Raw genomic sequence first — 18,107 nt, 5'->3', positions numbered from 1 at the left:
TGTTGAGGTCCTTAGTTTTCTTAATGACATCAATATTCATGTCACCTATACTTCTAGACATAACATCCTTGGCTAACAAGGCACCATGAGTACGGATGCCCAACCAACAAAGGACCACCAATTGAAAGAAAAATAAAATCCCCTTAAAAAGTTTTTTTGTTTTTTTTTGGAAAACTAGTTGGTTTCCAATCTACCAAGGCTGAACAACTCCAAAATGGAACTCCAATACCTTAAAATGGGACTCCAAATCAGTAACCAAGTACGCCGAGGAACAAGTTAGCCACCGTCGCCGTTTTCCGACTTAAAACAAACCACAAAGCAAGATGTTGGTTGCTTGTGGTGGTTCGACAACAACAAGGAGGGTCCATGTTGTTGGAGTATGGGTCGAATTTGTGGCAAAGATACCTCCATAATGTGTGTCCGGTGGATTGAGATGGTTTCTGGGGTGGTGGCTTACGGTGGAGAGGAGGGGGTTTGGTGGTGGAGGGAGAAATGGAAGGTTGTAGTGGTGGGTCGGAGGAGGAGAGGTGAGAGTGGCGGAGGGTTCCAGTATGGAATCACTTAAAAAATTGAAAATAAATAAATAACACTTCAACTAAATCCCTAGGTATATATATGATCATTTAACAAGTGAGGAAAATCGATCATGTGAACTTGTGGTCAAGCTATTAACAATATTAGTCGAGTTGGTTCGATTGTGGTCTTTGATACGAGTCAAACCCTAAGCTCGTATTCAACTTGTGGCTCGATGAGTTGAGTTGTTTATTTTAAATATGATGATTTTGTATATTTATTTATACAAGTCTAAATAAAAGTATTAACAACAATCTTGATACAAGTACTAAAAAAAATTACGAATATACAAGAAAAATCAATATGGCTAAATTATATGTAGTTTATACATAACAGATCTAGATTCTTTTTATTTGATGGGTACGAACTCAAATCAATGAAAATATTTATAATAAATATTAGCGAAAAGGATTTTTTTTAAAGCTTATAAAACTACAAAGGACACGTTATTTAGAAAAAAAAATTGAAATCCCGTAAATAAGAAGGTTATGAATATCAACGTCACTATAATACCATAAAGTTATACATTGTGATTTAAATGTTTCAAACAACAAAGTTAATAAATACAAAATGAAAAGAATATTATGGATATAATAATAAAAAATGAAATGGACAGAAATGGTGCCATCTAGATTACAATCTATTGCTATCCAAAGTTTCAAACCACATCAATACCCACATGGTCTCCACATTATTCATTCCCAGTATATCTGGCATTATTTTCCATATAAAATGGAAAATTAACTGGTTCTAGAATAATTTTCATAAATAATACAGCTCAAATAAATAACAGCTATTACTAAAAAGTTAAAAACTATAAATAAAATATCCACAAATATATTTTTCCATAACTTTTAATGTGGGCAAAGGTATTAAATAGGTCGTGTTCATTCGATGATAGATTCAACCCAACACCAACCTAAAATTATGTCAACTATATGAATGATAACATGTCATAAATTTTTATTAAATAACATAAACACGACCCGTTTAACTCGATAAATGCTATTTCCTTTTACATATATTAATTAATACACTAAAATTTCGATACATTAAAAATACAAAAATACATAAAATACCTGGCCTATGTAAGTTAGTGTGAAATAACTCAAGAAGTGATTTTCCCTAATCAGAAATGTTTATATCATCTTTTTTCGGTACCAGTTAAGGTCATACAATGTTCCCGCTCCATCCTATTAAAATGCGTCCATCATTTCGAAATTTCTTCCGGCGTCTTCCCAAGTGAGGCAATTTGTAAACCTCTCACAACGAATAAAAATGATCCGTTGAGCTAAATTTGTTTAGAGTTAAACGTGATGTCGGTTTAAGTCATAACGGTTAGACTAAAACCAAAGAATTAACCGAATGCATAATTTGGATGCTAGTATTATTTAAAAATAAAAGATAAAATAATAATAATAATGTTGGATGCCATTATTTGTTTGGTTAAACAGTGAAGGTTCGATCTGAAGCAGTCGTACTCGTATACGACAGCTGTTAAGTACGTTTTTCCTTTTTACACACCGGCGGATTAGCCCAAGGCTTATCTCTTCCTGTTACGACGTCGTTTCTCTCTTCTTCTGCACCAGATTTTATGCTCAGCTTACGAAACCCTAGGTCCGTACTTGTGATTATTAATTCTATGATTCATTGCTTACTTTTGAGTTGATTTTTTCTTTCGTAGTTTGATGTTCGAATGACTGGATTTGTGAAATGCTGTGTGATTTGCGATAGGATTGGTGTTCAGGTGTTGTGAAATTGAAGATGTACGGATCGTGTTATTTTTAGGTTCCTGTTGTCGGTGCTTTGATTAGAAGACTAATGATCACAAAAGTAATGAAGAAGATGAAACTATAGACTGATGTTCAGGTGTTCAATTTGATGTCTGAATGCTGTGTAGTTTTCGTTTTCACTAGGATGGATGTTTCAGGTGTTGTTGATTGGTTACTTTGAATCGGAATCAGTTTGTGAAGTTCAAGTGTTGATTGACTAATGTCAACACTTGTCAATGGATTAGCTTAAAATTTTAGGGAATATTTTGGTTTAGTTGACGACACTTGTTGCATCTTTTTAAGAAATTGGGCTTTGATTATGTTTTAGATCTTATTCATAACATGTTTTGGATGAAAATCTGTTGTTAAATCAGTTTCCTTCTGTGATCTCTGTCTTATATAGTACATTATAATAAAAAATGCATATGGTCTTTTTGCTTGTTATATTAACAGTTTTTTCTCTTTCTATTGTTACAGGAGTTGTGCTTCAACAAGTTTTCTCTTCTGACAAACATTATAATATATCAAGCAGTTACATAAAGCAACACACTAGAGATTTGAGCATCCCTTCTATATATCTACTAAACTTATCATCAGCTCACATTGCCAGATTGTCTTTGAAATTAGTGTTTTTATTTATCAAAAATAAAAGTACCGTGTTGTATTCACTGAGGCCATTATTTGGTGGAAACCTTCAAGGACATGAAGTCTGAAGGACCTTGAATGCGGTCCTGACGAAATAACTGGAGTTAATAGTTATTAAGTTATATTCCAATAAAAAGCAATGTTACCATGTTTGAGCGAATCGACATCAAGTTGACCAGCAACTCTAGGTGTTCAGGGCATTTATGGTAACGAAGGTTTTATGTATATGATTTAAAAAAACCATGGAAGTACCAAAGCAGAAGTTCCCGGTAAATGCAGAGGATTACAAGCTATATGAGGAAGTCGGTGAAGGAGTCAGTGCCTCTGTGTATAGGGCATTATGTATTCCATTGAACACAATAGTCGCGATCAAGGTTCTTGATTTGGAAAAGTGTAATAATGACCTGGTATGTTTGTTTATTGTTTACTTAATAATTAGATACCCTGAATTGATTTAGAAGTATCATATATATTCAAGCAGTCACTATTCGATTTATTAGTATAGGTTTATACATAAAAAGTGACTATTTGCAACCCTAACCAAGTAAATTCTACAAATTGCCCTATACAAGATTACAAGGTCCCCAAAACAAATTGCCATCATTGTGTAATTGTGGATGCCTAAAATGCCATATTTTTTTTCTTGTACTTCAAGATGGTAGTAACTGAAGATGGCTCCAAAAAGATTTAGATCTTTAATAATACCTTTTGTTTGTCTAAAGTGACTCAGTGTAAAGTATTTTAGTTAGAATTATGGGTTGCAATACATTTCATTTCCTTTTGAGATGGCATAGATGAATAAATCTTAACTTTCACATGTTTCAGGGCTAATGTAATGACATTATTTAATTAGATTTGTATCGTAATGTTTTCATTATTACGGCCCGTTTTGTATTTTTTTTAAGATCCTGTTTATTAAAACAGGATGGCATACGTCGTGAGGTACAGACCATGAGCTTGATCAACCACCCAAATTTATTACGCTCATATTGTTCGTTCACAACCGGTCACAACCTTTGGGTTGTTATGCCATTTATGGCTGGTGGATCCTGTCTCCATATAATGAAAACTTCTTTTCCAGAAGGTTTTGAAGAGCCAGTTATTGCTACAGTGCTTCGAGAGGTCCTTAAGGCCTTGGTCTATCTTCATGCACACGGGCATATTCACAGAGATGTTAAGGTCTGCACTTGATTATTCAAAAGATCTATTAGATTCCGTTAATAATCTTGGTTAGTTCGTTTCAGGCTGGGAACATATTAGTCGATAATAATGGTTCCATAAAGTTAGCTGATTTTGGAGTCTCTGCCTTCATGTTTGATACTGGGGATAGACAGCGTTCTAGAAATACCTTTGTGGGAACTCCTTGTTGGTATGTTTCATTTCTTTGGCTTTGCATCTTTCGGTTTTTGAGTTTTTGAAAACCTTTCGATTCTGGTTTTTCCAATTTGGGTTTGGTTTCGCTTTTTTCGATTTTGCCATTTGGGTTTTAAAAAAATTTGTCCCAAAATATGAATTTTGGCCTAAATCTCTTTGTTAGTTAATAATTATTTAATTATTATACATTGGGCTACTCTATTTATTAAATTCTTATAAATTACTTAAAAGTAAAAATGAAAATCAGCGCATTTGGTTCTGCTTTCTCGGTTTTAGTTACACGCAGAACCAAAAAGTTTGGTTTTTACGAAAACATCAAAACAGACGTTAGTTTTGTTTGGGCTCAGTTATATCGGTTCGGTTTGTTCGGTTTCATGCAAACCCCTGTTTCACATGTGAATATTTTTTATTTAGGATGGCACCAGAGGTAATGCAGCAACTACATGGATACGACTTTAAGTAAGCAGTGATTCATATACACATATTCTTGTTACCATTTTACTGTATTTCTTTTATGAGTTTATCAAATCATTTTCTTAAAACATATATACTTTACATAACTATAAGCTAAAGAGCTATTTTGCGTGTTACCAGGGCAGACATCTGGTCATTTGGAATCACAGCACTTGAACTAGCTCATGGTCATGCACCATTTTCAAAGTATCCACCAATGAAAGTAATTAATATAAATCTCTTTATTTAATGGTTGCATTAAGTTGTAAAATTCCTGAACTTGAACATGACTCTTCCAATTTATTTCATTTTCTCCAGGTTTTGCTCATGACACTGCAAAATGCACCACCAGGTCTTGATTATGAGCGGGACAAAAAATTTTCAAAGGTTTGTGACTTGTGTCATACAAGTATTGCAACATATAGGATGGCATGCTTATTTTATTTATTTATTTGTTTATTATTATTATTATTATTGTTATTATTATTATTATTATTATTATTATTATAGAGGTAGGTCTTCACCAGGGGTCAGCGTTGTATACCAGGAGATAATTATGGATATGTATACCAGGAGTGAAACAAGTGTCCGTGCGCCAGTGGGGGATACTGATTTCTTTCCTGTAGAGGTAGGTCTTCACCAGGGGTCAGCGTTGAGCCCGTTTCTTTTTGCGGTAGTCTTGGATGAGTTGTCAAAGTCGATTCAGGGGACTCTCCCGTGGTGCATGATGTTCGCAGACGATATTGTGTTACTTGCTGAGAAAAAACAAGATCTAAACATGAGGCTTGAGGAGTGGCGAACAACCTTAGAGACAAAAGGTTTAAAGATTAGCCGATCTAAGACGGAGTACCTCCACTGTGATTTTGGTGGGATAAACGACAATGAAGACGCACAGATCACAATTGAATGGCAGGTGGTCCCGCAGGTAACGAAGTTCAAGTATTTAGGATCATTTGTACAGAGCGATGGGGAATTAGACAGTGATGTGACCCACCGAGTTCAGGTAGGATGGTGTAGATGGAAAGCAGCCACAGGTATATTGTGCGACAAGAGTTTCCCGACTAAACTAAAGGGAAAATTCTATAGGGTGGCAGTTAGACTTGCAATGCTATATGGAACAGATTGTTGGGCCATCAAGAAGGCACAAGTGCGGAAGATGGAGGTAGCAGAAATGAGAATGCTACATTGGATGTGTGGGCACACAAGGCTAGACCGAATAAGAAACGTTGTGTTTCGCGAGAGATTAGGGGTGGCGAACATAGCAGACAAGATAAGAGAGTGGAGATTGAGATGGTTTGGACATGTAAAGAGAAGACAGACGACGAATCCTGTTAGATCCGTAGAAAACATTACTATAGAGGGGAGGAGGGGTAGAGGACGACCGAAATTGACTTGGGATGAGAGGATTAGGCATGATTTGATAGAGCTAAACCTCTCCGAGGACATGGTTGAGGATAGGAATTCGTGGAGAAGTAGAATTAAAGTTAAGGATTTTTAGAGAGAATTGAATACCTTAGGGCTTAGACTTAACTTATTTAGGTCACATACCATAATGGTATTTCCCTTACATATATTATTATTATTATTATAATTATTATTAGCTTTTATATAGCTGTTAAACTGTGATCTTATTATTAGTATTATTATAATTAGTAGTAGTTTTTATATAACTGTTAAACTTTGATTTCCTTTATTTTGCTTCATACACATGTACTTAGAGCCGAGGGTCTCTCTGGAAGCCACATCTTTATTCCTTTGGATAGAGGTACGGTGTGCCTACATCCCACCCTCCCCAGACCCTACTTATAGCTTTGCTGTCGGTGGGATTTTACTGGGCATGATTGATTGATTGATTGATTATTTGTGGGATTTACTGGGTATGGTTGTTGTTATTGTATTATTATTATTATTATTGTTATTATTATTATCATTTTGCAGGCTTTTAAAGACTTGGTTGCTGCTTGTTTAGTAAAAGACCCAAAAAAGCGTCCCTCATCCGATAAGCTTTTAAAGCATCCGTTTTTTAAACATGCACGAACAACTGATTATCTTCAAAGAACGGTTCTTGATGGTCTTCCGCCACTAGGTGATCGTTTTAGGATGCTAAAGGTATTTGCTTATGTCGTATTCATGTTATTTTATCTGTTTTGCTAATTATTTGACCGTGTTGCTGTTTTAGGCAAAAGAAGCAGATCTTCTACAGAACAGTGAACTAAATGGAAATAAAGAACATTTATCACAGGTGACATAGATACAATCAATGAATCATTATTGTTTAATATGGTATTATCTGATATCCTGATATGGTTGTATTCTATAACTTGCAGCAAGAGTATATTCGTGGAATAAGTGCTTGGAATTTCAATTTGGAGGACTTGAAGAATCAGGCTGCACTTGTATGCATTCATAAATAATGTTTTACCTTTTTCTTTATACTTTTTTCTTTATCAGTTTTGATTGTAATTTGTAAAAAACACTTGGTGTCTTCGAGGGCAGATCCGGGATTATGATGAAAGTTCAACTTCTGAAAATCTGAATGCAAGTTCAAGGGAAAAAGACGAGGTCAATGATATTGGATCAAGGTCATCTCCTGAGAAAATTAATCATTCAGATTTTGGGTCCCACCTTGAGGTATCATGCTGATTGTGCTCCTTTAAATTGGATTAAAGTCAAGTATTTTAATATATAACTATTTGCAGGATGAAATTGATGAAGTTCTTAATTTAGAGGATTCATTTGCGGCATTTCCAATGAAGCCTATTCAAGCACTCAAGTAAGAGCATACTTAGCGTCCAATTTTAGTTTCTTTTTCTTTAGGTTTTATGTAATTTATTATATAGCAATTTGCAAACTCCATGCCCTCTCACAATTACTATTCATAGAGTCAAATCATCATCATCATTATCATCATCATCATCATCGTACTCAGTAAATTCCACCAATAGCAAAGCTATGGTAGGGTAAGATGTAGGCAGCCTTACCTCTACCCCGTAGGAATAGAGAGGCTGCTTTCGGTGAGACTCTCGGCTCGTGTACGATGATGAAAAGAGTCAAATCAATGTGTAGAAGTCTTTACGCACTAATGTACAAGTGATTTCAGCATGGTTAAATCAATATAAAATTAGAGTTACAATATGCCCCCCTCAATTTTAACTACACTTAATCACTTATACTCTATACCCTATACTTTTCCTTCTTTTTTCCCCAAACCACTTTTTTTGACACTTGGCCCACTCACATTTTTTTTTGGTTTGGTTTTATTTGTTTTTCTCTTGTAACTTTTTAGGATACGATGGTTTATAAAATATCAAATATACCGTTTATGTTTGGGCGTAAATTTCATTCAAAATGGAGTTATTCGTAATCATTTACAAGTCATCAAACACAAACGTGTACGTTGTCAAAGCTGCTTCATGGTGTTTAACTTTTTTACATTTTTTTTCTTTTCTTTTACGACTTTTAAAATATTATAGGGATGTTTGGCAAGTGCTGAGCCATTAATTGCTAAGCCATTAAGTACTGAATGAGTAAGAGGTCTAGGTCTAAATGATTAAGAGACTCTGAATCAGTAAGTGCTGAACCAGTAAGTGTTGTTTGGTTGGACCTCTGAATGATACGGGTGCAGAATAACTATTTTACCCCTCCAAACTATTTTGTGCTGAATGAAATATATCTGTTTATTCCAAGCTCTTAATAACCAATCAAAACACATCTTAAAACACCCTTTCATTAGAATAACTATTTTACCCCTCCAAACTATTTTGTGCTGAATGAAATATATATGTTTATTCCGAGCTCTTAATAACCAACCAAAACACATCTTAAAACAAACTTTCATTATAACCAACCAAAAGACATCTTAAAATACACCCTCCATCCACTACTAGAAAAATGCACTTGTGGTTTTTAGATGTTATGTTATGTCTAAAAGATCTCCAATAAGGCATTCTTTACATTTTCAATACTCAGCAGTTGCACTGTTCTCTCCAACTCCTTGCTTCGCTGCAATTATGGGATCTTATTATAAACAACAATTACTTAAATTTATAGTTAAATAGAAAAAAAAACAGTATTTATAAAGATATAAAGTACATTTTACAGAATCTGCAACTGCTTACAAGGGACATGATCTCCCCACTCTCAACTCCTATAACAAAAAAATAAAAATAATATATAATATGCAGATAAAGGAGTTAACATACTTGGGAACCCTCTTTAATTAGTCTTTGTAAGCCCCGGGGACTGAAGAGGTAGGTCCCAGCAGAGCCCAGTTGGACCCGCAAGACTCACCTCAAAGAGGGACGTCTGCGCAGTTGAAACCGCAAGACTCACCTTCAACAGGGACGTCTGCGCAAAGGCTAAACTCGCAAAACTCACCTTAAAGAGAGACGTCTGCGCAGAAACCAACTGGATCCGCAGGACCCACCATGCTCAGAGACGTGACGTCCTTACGCGCAGTACGCAAGCTGTTCCCGCAGGAAAAGCCTCCCAATGGCCGACGTACTCCGCCTGTTCCCGCAGTAACGGATACTAGCCATCAGGGAAGGCTACCCGCGCAGCAAGGCTACACGCACAAGGCACTTAATTCTTAAATAATTCAGTAATGTCACCTGAAGAAGGAGTGAGCAAGCCGGGAACACTCCCGCCCAAAGCCGGGAATACTCCCGCCCAAATGAGCCAGTCCGTACACTACTGGAGGACCTTTTGTACTGTACCTGACGAGGTATGGACAAAAGGTCTGACCAAAGCAGCGACAGCTCACTGTGACAAAGGAATAGTACACAGCCGGCCTGGTCACTATCAGCCGCTGCCTACCCACCAACTACCAGCATGGCATGTGCGTAGCCCACAGTTGGCAGAACAGGAATACTATTCAGCCGGCTGTACCTTCTTGGAAACCTACCTTCGGCTATAAATACTCCAACACCTTGGAATGGTATGGACACATTACATTATCTTACATTATCTGATATCTCATTATCTTATCTTCTCTAGCAATCTCTTAATATACACTTATATTCAAGAGCAATCTAGTCCGATTCTCACGCCGGAGGGTGGTCACAAGGAGGTACCCCCCCTTCTCAGTGACGAGCTCACGGTGTCTGTTTTGCAGGTCATCAGAAGAACCATCTTTGCCGGACCTAACCCCTCTTGGGAAACATCTATTTAACCCCCAGATTATCCGTAATCTGCCCGGGATCAATTAGTGTTTCTTCATTGGCGCCATCCGTGCATAAAAGCTAGAACTAATTCTCTCAGTTTTTTCAAAACCTCCGAAAAGATGGTTAACGTTACTCCGGTCCCCAGGCCAGGGAGTAACCAAGAAACCCCGGTAACCACAACCCCAGCTACTGGGGGAACACCGGCGAATACACACATTTTACGAACACTACCCCGGTTAGCCAAGCCGGGGCAAGTGCAGTAAATTTTACGCATACATAAGTGGGGAAGTAAGTCGTTGCGTGTGGAAGGCGGCAAAACCCGCATAAACACAAAAAACGGCCAACCTTCACGCAGGTCAGTTATAGGTAAAGTTGGGTCATCCCACTAAATGAAAGTGCCGGTCCTACCCGCACAAATCATGATAGAGGAAACATAACTAACCTATTGACAACCGCGCGTCGAACGGTTAATTTATTCAAAACACTGATATGCCGGTCTTCACCGCATAAATAAGTGTGAAGAAGTCGTTGCGTGTGGAAGGCGGCAAAACCCGCATAAACACAAAAAACGGCAAACCTTCACGCAGGTCAGTCATAGGTGAAGTTCGGTCATCCCACTAAATGAAAGTGCCGGTCCTACCCACACAATCATCATAGAGGAAACTGAACGTTAACCTATTGACAACCGCGCGTCGAACGGTTAACTTATCCAAAACACTGATATGCCGGTATTCACCGCATAAATAAGTGTGAAAAGAAGTCGTTGCGTGTGGAAGGCGGCAAAACCCGCATAAACACAAAAAACGGCAAGAATTTCTAAGGAAAAGATGAGGAAAACTTTCACGCAGGTCAGTCATAGGTAAAGTTTGGTCATCCTACTAAATGCAAGTGACGGTCTTACCTGCACAATCATGATAGAGGAAACTGAACATTAACCTATTGACAACCGCGCGTCGAAAGGTTAACTTATTCAGAACACTTAGAAAATCTCTTAAGGAAAAAATGAGGAAAACCTCCACGCAGGTCAGATATAGGTAAAGTTTAGCCATCCTACTAAGTGAAAGTGACGGTCTTACCCGCACAATCACGAAAGAGGAAGCAAAACTTTAACCTATTATCTGCCACGTTGAAAGGTTAACTTATCCAAAGTACTTAAGAAATTGCTAAGTTAAACTAAAGTATGCACAAGCGAATCATATATTGTTTATGCGGCAAAACAAGTGCCAAATTAAACTATAATATGCATGAGCAAGTCGTATAACGTTTATAAAGCAAGAGTGACGGTCCTACCCGCACAAAAGATTTATATTCCATTAAAATTCAACTGTTACAAGAATGGTCGGGTATCTACCCGCCTACAAGAATATAAATCTATACAAAGACGTAAATCTATCCTAACAGTGGGAAAGGATTTAAAAGATCAAGCTTCAGGGCCACTCCCTCCAAACCCACTTGTACCCGCACCATCAGTTGGCTGTGGCGGTTCAAGGAAGGTCTTGAGAATGGTTAGCCCATCATCAGCAGCAGCAACTTTATTCACCTTCTCCACCACCGGGTGCGGGAAGGCGGCATACTGGTTCACTGCTTGGTCATATACAGCTTCAGTATCCACATCATATAAAGGGAAGTTGGAAGGCGGGATGCCCTTCTCAACGAACCCTAGACCAAGCAGGAAGCCAGCCTTTTCCCCATCCTCATGGGAAGCGTTGAGGGCTGCGCTCATGGCATCGTCATATGATGTGTCCGTGAAGACCCGATGCACAACCTACAAAACAAAAATACAAGTATCAAAACCTTTTCTAAGTACAAAGAAAAGCGTAAAGATATTATGAAGCTATGCATACCTGCGACAACGCTTCTCGTAGAAGCCATTCCTTGGTAACCAGAGCCTCCTGGAGGGCAGCTTGAGCTTCATTACGGGCGCGTTCGGCTTCGTTCTTTGTAAGGTTGGCAAGCAACACATCTTTGGCTGCAGCCTCTTCGACGCCCTTTAGCTTACGCTCAGTGTGGTCAAACACCCCCCTCTGGTCCAAGATCTCTTGGAGCTTCTTGGCATCTTCCATGGCCAAGGCATCATGAGCCTGCTGGAGCCTCTCTAATTTGGCTTTGAGCTCTTCATTCTCAGTGCGTAGAGGCTCAGCAACAGCTTCAGCCTTGGTGGCCCTCTCAGTTGCGTTCCGTGCAGTTTCCTTAGCCAACCGAAGCTGTTCATTAACAGCTTGGGTAGCCTTGGAACGGGCCTCGAGACGGGCCTGAACTTCAACCTCAAGGGCCTTGAAGGCCTTCACCTTCTCCGCAGCAACGGCGGAGAGTCTCCTGTTCTCCTCCCGGATAGCCCGCGCCTGAGCTATTTCTTGGATACGAGCCGCCTTTAACTTGTCGTTTTCACGACAAAGCAGCTCGACGCGCGGCTGCATCCGGGCAAGGAGAATTCGAAGCTCGTTTGTCAGCCTACCCTCTTGGTAGCTCGACATAGCTTCTCCCAGTGCACCACTGGGGGCGGCGTGGCGCGCCCACTCGACGCAATCCACAGCCGTCCGAAGGGTGGTTCCCCGGCGGATGTTCCACCGCGGAACAAACACCTCATTCGAATCCGACACTGCAAAAACAAAAAGCAGTTAGGAAAAGATGATAAAAAAACAAAAATATATATAAAAAGGCCAAAATAACCCTACGCACCTGTATGGTCGACAGTAGGCTGGTAGCCGCCAAACCCATCACCCGAACCTAACGGATATCCATCCAAGAGGTCAGGCAGATGGGAAGGAGGCAGAGATTGGCTTGAAGCCCCGAACATACCTGCTGAACCGGCCGGGGACAAGGTAGTCGCCGGCGCCGGAGGCACGGTCGAAGCCGCTGCGGTAGAGACCATCGGAGGTGAACTCACTGGAGGTGAACTCACAACCGTGGCCGCCACTGCGGAAGAACCCGCAAAAAATATCACCGCCGGCTCAGTGAAGGATTCCGTGAAGATCGCATTGACAGCCGGCGGGGATGATGTTACAGTTGAAACAGTTGCCTCAACCGAGTGAGCAACTGAACCAACACTTGAAGCAGGCCAAGTCGCCTGGGTCATCGCCTCGGGTAGGTTGACCAAACCTACCGTCATGGGTCCAGAGGTGCTCCTCCCCGCTCCACCCTGGAATGCAGTTGCATCCACGCCTGCATGAAGACAAGATAGTTAAATATAATGGCGGAAGGATATGCAGTTAAAGTAAATGAAAATTATACTTACGAGTTCTCTTCAGCTTGAAGGTTCTGATAGGCGGGGACGAACCCGATGGAGCCGGCCTCTTACGCCGCTCACCGTCGTACTAGGCTGCCCGGAGGTGACAGCTGTCTCAACCTCCGGAACAGTGGTCTCATCACCACCAGGGTTCCCCGCCACCTCTTCACTCTCGGTTTCTGACTCTGACCGATTCCCCTGATCGGTAGTAGAGGTAACCTTCGCCTTACCCTTCCCGCCAGCAGCCTTCTTCTTCCGCGTGAAGAAAGGACCATCTGCGGATTCCTCATCAGAAGATGACAAAATTAGAGGAATTCCAGCAGAGGTTTGAGCATTGACAGGGCGAGGGTTAAATAACTCCTTACCTGGCCGCGTGGCGCTCAGAATCGGGTGGCCCGGCTAGTAGACCTCCACAAACCAATCCGCCGTTTGCTCCAAGATGGGCAACTCGTTCTCATCAAGAGCACGGGTACCCATCCGAGCGGGACCACCAGCCTCCCGCGGATGCAGTAGCGATTGTAGGTCGTTTCCCTCTGAAAACAAAAGAAACAGTTAGAAGAAAACTTTAAATCAGCAAAGAAGATGAAGCATACCGTAAGGGATAGAGTTCAAACCGTATTCAAGGACGATGGGAACCTGTGGCGCCTCCGCCCCAGCATCTTTCCACACCCGGCTCATCCCGAGCATCACCATCCCAGACTCCGCAAAGCGGTAAACCGGAGACTGGACCCGGGAAATCTTGGAGAACCATTCCGCCTCCTTATAGTTGAAGGCGTGAAGGTTCGGGAGAGCTCTCCCGTTCTTGAACGTCATCGCTATGGGGACAACGCGAGCGGAGATATAGAAGAACTCCCGCTTCCAAGACCGAAGACTGCGCTCGGTAGCGCATATCTTCAAACCCTTGATCCGAGTGACCAAGGTATACCACCCCTGGATGCACCTCCAGGAATAAAAGGTCATCAGGCGGTCGACATGGGGCTCCACGCCCAGAATGAGGCACACCCATTCAAAATGGCGAATCTTGGCGATTGCCATTGGGTGTACCTCCGTCAGATGTACACCGTGTCTCTCCAAAACACGGTACACAAACTTCGTCAATGGGAACCTGAGATTCCCATAAACGAAGAATGCGGCATACACCCCTATCTTGCCCTTGGGGGCATCGTACACCGTCTGATGAGGCTTAGGAAACTCAGGCTCGGAAGGCTCGAGCATGAACTTCCTAACAATGTACTGGTACAGGTCGACGGTAAGAGCACACTGAAACTGAGTCGACCTAAGTCGCTGACCTGAAACTGAGTCTGAAGAAGAGTTCGGTGATCCCAACTGCATCATCACCCGTGATTATGATATCGTCCACATAAACAACAATAATCCGTTTACTGCTTTGGTGTCTAAAGAAAACAGAGTGATCATAAGCACTACGAGTCATCCCAAATTGTTCCATAACATTAGAAAATCGGCCAAACCATGCCCTAGGAGACTGTTTAAGACCATACAGAGAACGTCGTAACCTTCAAACTTTCGAGGCCTCCTCCTCGATGATAAAACCCGGTGGCTGCTCCATATAAACCTCCTCCTCAAGAACACCATTAAGAAAGGCGTTCTTGATATCTAGCTGATGGAGCGGCCAATGATTAATGGCAGCTAAGGCAATACAGATACGAACAGATGGCATTTTAGCAACCGGTGAGAAAGTTTCCTCATAGTTAACGCCATATGCCTGAGAATACCCCTTAGCAACCAACCAACCTCGCCTTTAAGCGATGTAACGAACCATCCGGGTGTAGCTTAACTGTGAACACCCAACGACAACCAACAATACGCTTCCCCACAGGAAGCGTCACAAGATCCCATGTATGATTAGATCTGAGGGCCCCAAGTTCCTCTTCCATAGCCTGTCGCCATCCTGGGTGAGCGAGAGCTGTTGTGACATTCTTGGGAATCGGGTAGGAATCAAGGGTAGTGGAGTAGGCATGAGCCTCAGGAGATAAGTGAGAGTAGCCAACATAATCCTGGATAGGGTAACGGGTGCAGTGTCGTGGTTCTTTGCGTAAGGCGATAGGTATATCAGGAAAGGGGGCACCGGGAGGGTCATAATGAGAAGTGGTGGTGGTAGTAGGTTCGGAAGTGGTGGGGGCGGGTGGAGTAGGTAAAGGGATGGTTGGGCCATAAGGTAGCGGAACTGAGGATGGTTGAGAATCAGGAGTCTAATGTCTGATTCTGCCTTCGTCGACTATATGTAAAAAGCAAAGGTGGAGATCCGGTTGATGGGTCGATGGTGGGAGAATCAGAAGCAGTGGAGACCGGAGGATCAGATGGTATGCTCGGCATAGGAAGAGTTGGAATAACTGTAGATGTGGGTAGATCAAGGTCGGGGAATGGCTCAACAACGGGAGTGGGCTGCATAAGAAAGTAAGGACATGACTCATCAAAAGTGACGTCGACACAGGTAAAATATCGATGAAGTGAAGGACTATAGCACCGATACCCCTTTTGAACTCGGGAATAACCAACAAAGACACAACGAATTGCTCTAGGATCGAGTTTAGTAACTTTCGGACGGTGGTCATGAACATAGGCAACACAACCAAAAACTTTAGGTGAGAGTGGAAAAGGAGTGCCATTAGGAAACAGGATCGAGAATGGTGTTTTACCATGAAGGACAGGTGTGGGCATGCGGTTAATCAGATAAGAGGCAGTAAGAACGGCGTCCCCCCAGAATCTGTGAGGAACATGGGACTGGAACATGAGTGTGCGAGCAACATCCAGTACGTGTCGATTTTTGCGTTCAGAAACACCATTTTGTTGCGACGTATATGCACACGAGGATTCATGAATAATTCCGTGGGATTTTAAATACGAAGAGAAGTCTGTGGAAAAATACTCTTGCATTATCGGATCGTAAAGTCTTAATTGATGTATTAAATTGATTATTGACATAAGCATTAAATTCACAAAAGGTGGAAAACACCTCACTACGAGATTTTAACAAATAAACCCAAGTAGCACGAGAATAATCATCAATAAAGGTAATAAAGTACTCAAAACCCAAAGTAGACTTCGTAAGGCAAGGGCCCCATACATCAGAATGCAAAAGTTCAAAAGGAAAATAGACTCGATTAGACATTCTAGGGGGATAGGGACGCCTGGTATGTTTACCAAGTTGACACGACTCACAATGAAAATTAAAAGACGAAAAAGATAAATCTGGTCTCATTTGCTTCAAAACCGCTATAGAGGGGTGTCCCAACCTACAATGCTCCTCCTTGATTCTTGAATCACATATTTGATGTAGGTTGTGACGGAAAAGATAAGCGGTAGAGACCTCCTGAATCAAAACCTGTGCCAATCAGACGGTTCGTCCCTAGTTCCTGAAAAATACAGTGAGTAGGATAAAATTTAGCCGAACAATTATTTTGTTTTGTAAGTTGGCTAACAGAACAGAGGCTATCGGGAAATTTAGGGACAAACAAAACATATGAAAGGTTTAGGTTTGTGGAATTATTGATGGATCCAACGCCAAGGACAGGACATGAGGAACCGTCAGCGAGGCGTACTCGTTGGTGGGAAACTTTATGGAGGTTGGAAAGGATACCCGAATTCCCAGTCATGTGATGAGTAGCTCCAGAGTCGATAACCCAAGATGAGGAGAGACTAGGAAAAGTACCTGAATTGGCAGCATTGGCGCTTGGAGCAGGGGGATTTGTCTGAGAAGCGGAGTCGGCAATAATTTTTTTCGCTAAACGTGTAGGCTGGGGTAGCATTTGGATCAGAAGCCTCACCGGTAGTAGCCATGCGAGCTTTGGGTCTAGGAGGTGGCTGACTTCCAGGAGGACGATTAGGACAATCCCATTTCGTGTGACCGGGTTCCTTACAATAGTGACAGATAAGACCACTACCTCGTCCGATTCCCCTTGAGTTGGATGAGAGCTTCGGCCAATACCCTTACCAGTGGACGTATGCATAGCGGATGTATCAGTCGAAGTGCGAGTTTCATTAGGACCATACATCTCACGTAAATGCATGTTGGGTCTTTGAAACAGTTCATATCATTTTGATAATAATAAGTTTGATCTGTTTTACCGAGAAGGTCTACGGTTCGAGTCCGTATAGCCCTAGAGCCCTATACAATTCAAACAATTCAAAAAAAAAACGAATAAATATTCGAATACAAAAAATTGTCTCTTTTTTTATTTGATTTTCCTCGTTATTGTTTTAACTGACTGATTGCTTCATCAAAAGACAATCATTCCTATAAGCCCATTCATTGGGAAAGCAAAAACACATTTCATTTCAATGGACCCAATTGATCTTTTTCTAGTTGTGGATAAAAAAACCAACTTTTCCTCATTACTCTTCGTAGTCAAATTCATATGGAATTTTCCTCTTTTCCTGTCCGAAATCAACGAATTAATTATACTACTCTTCTTTGGTATATCCAATTCTAGTGAATTTTGTATCATAACACGAGTCTGGTTAAAAACTCCAACCTAACCCAACCCCAATTTTGTGCAAAAGATAAAGTTTGAAAAAACTAATATCTTTGCTAATGCTAAGTTTCATTGTAAACATTGTCAACAACGTAAAATAGGCTTAGTATACCTTACTTAGACCTAGTCTTCTCTTTCGATAGAAAATCCTCCATTGGGATTGGATTCTAATACTAATAAAAGTAATATACCAAGACCCTTCTATTCTAAAGAAAATTCCTCTACATTCTCTTACATCTGACTACTTGTGACTACTTGTTCTATTCTAAACCACTAATAAAAAAGAGACAAAAGGACATATTCATAAAAAAGGGAAATTCAATCTATTCTATAAAGATAATCAAATAGAAAGGATAATAAAAATCGATTTCAATTTCGACCAATTTATAATAACTTTATAATAACTAAT

The 18,107-nt window shown here is 40.7% G+C and overlaps 1 protein-coding gene across 1 annotated transcript in view; it reads left to right on the top strand.

Moving 5' to 3' along the window:
• Positions 1 to 1,993: 1,993 nt before the first annotated feature.
• Positions 1,994 to 18,107, top strand: part of LOC143583532 (serine/threonine-protein kinase BLUS1-like) — a gene marked incomplete at its 3' end in the record, with an annotated part of 23,526 nt that continues 7,412 nt past the window's right edge. The window contains exons 1-12 of the mRNA XM_077065816.1: positions 1,994 to 2,190; positions 2,823 to 3,397; positions 3,915 to 4,169; positions 4,235 to 4,359; positions 4,779 to 4,823; positions 4,959 to 5,040; positions 5,136 to 5,204; positions 6,756 to 6,926; positions 6,997 to 7,059; positions 7,145 to 7,213; positions 7,314 to 7,448; positions 7,517 to 7,590. Coding sequence (XP_076921931.1) covers positions 3,233 to 3,397; positions 3,915 to 4,169; positions 4,235 to 4,359; positions 4,779 to 4,823; positions 4,959 to 5,040; positions 5,136 to 5,204; positions 6,756 to 6,926; positions 6,997 to 7,059; positions 7,145 to 7,213; positions 7,314 to 7,448; positions 7,517 to 7,590 — 1,253 coding nt within the window. The remainder of the gene's footprint in view (positions 2,191 to 2,822; positions 3,398 to 3,914; positions 4,170 to 4,234; positions 4,360 to 4,778; positions 4,824 to 4,958; positions 5,041 to 5,135; positions 5,205 to 6,755; positions 6,927 to 6,996; positions 7,060 to 7,144; positions 7,214 to 7,313; positions 7,449 to 7,516; positions 7,591 to 18,107) is intronic.

Source organism: Bidens hawaiensis, unplaced genomic scaffold (genome assembly GCF_021521415.1).
Source record: "Bidens hawaiensis isolate Kalapana, Puna unplaced genomic scaffold, B.hawaiensis_p1.1 tig00032452_1, whole genome shotgun sequence".
Lineage (NCBI taxonomy): Eukaryota > Viridiplantae > Streptophyta > Magnoliopsida > Asterales > Asteraceae > Bidens > Bidens hawaiensis.
This window is presented reverse-complemented; position numbering and strand designations above follow the sequence as displayed.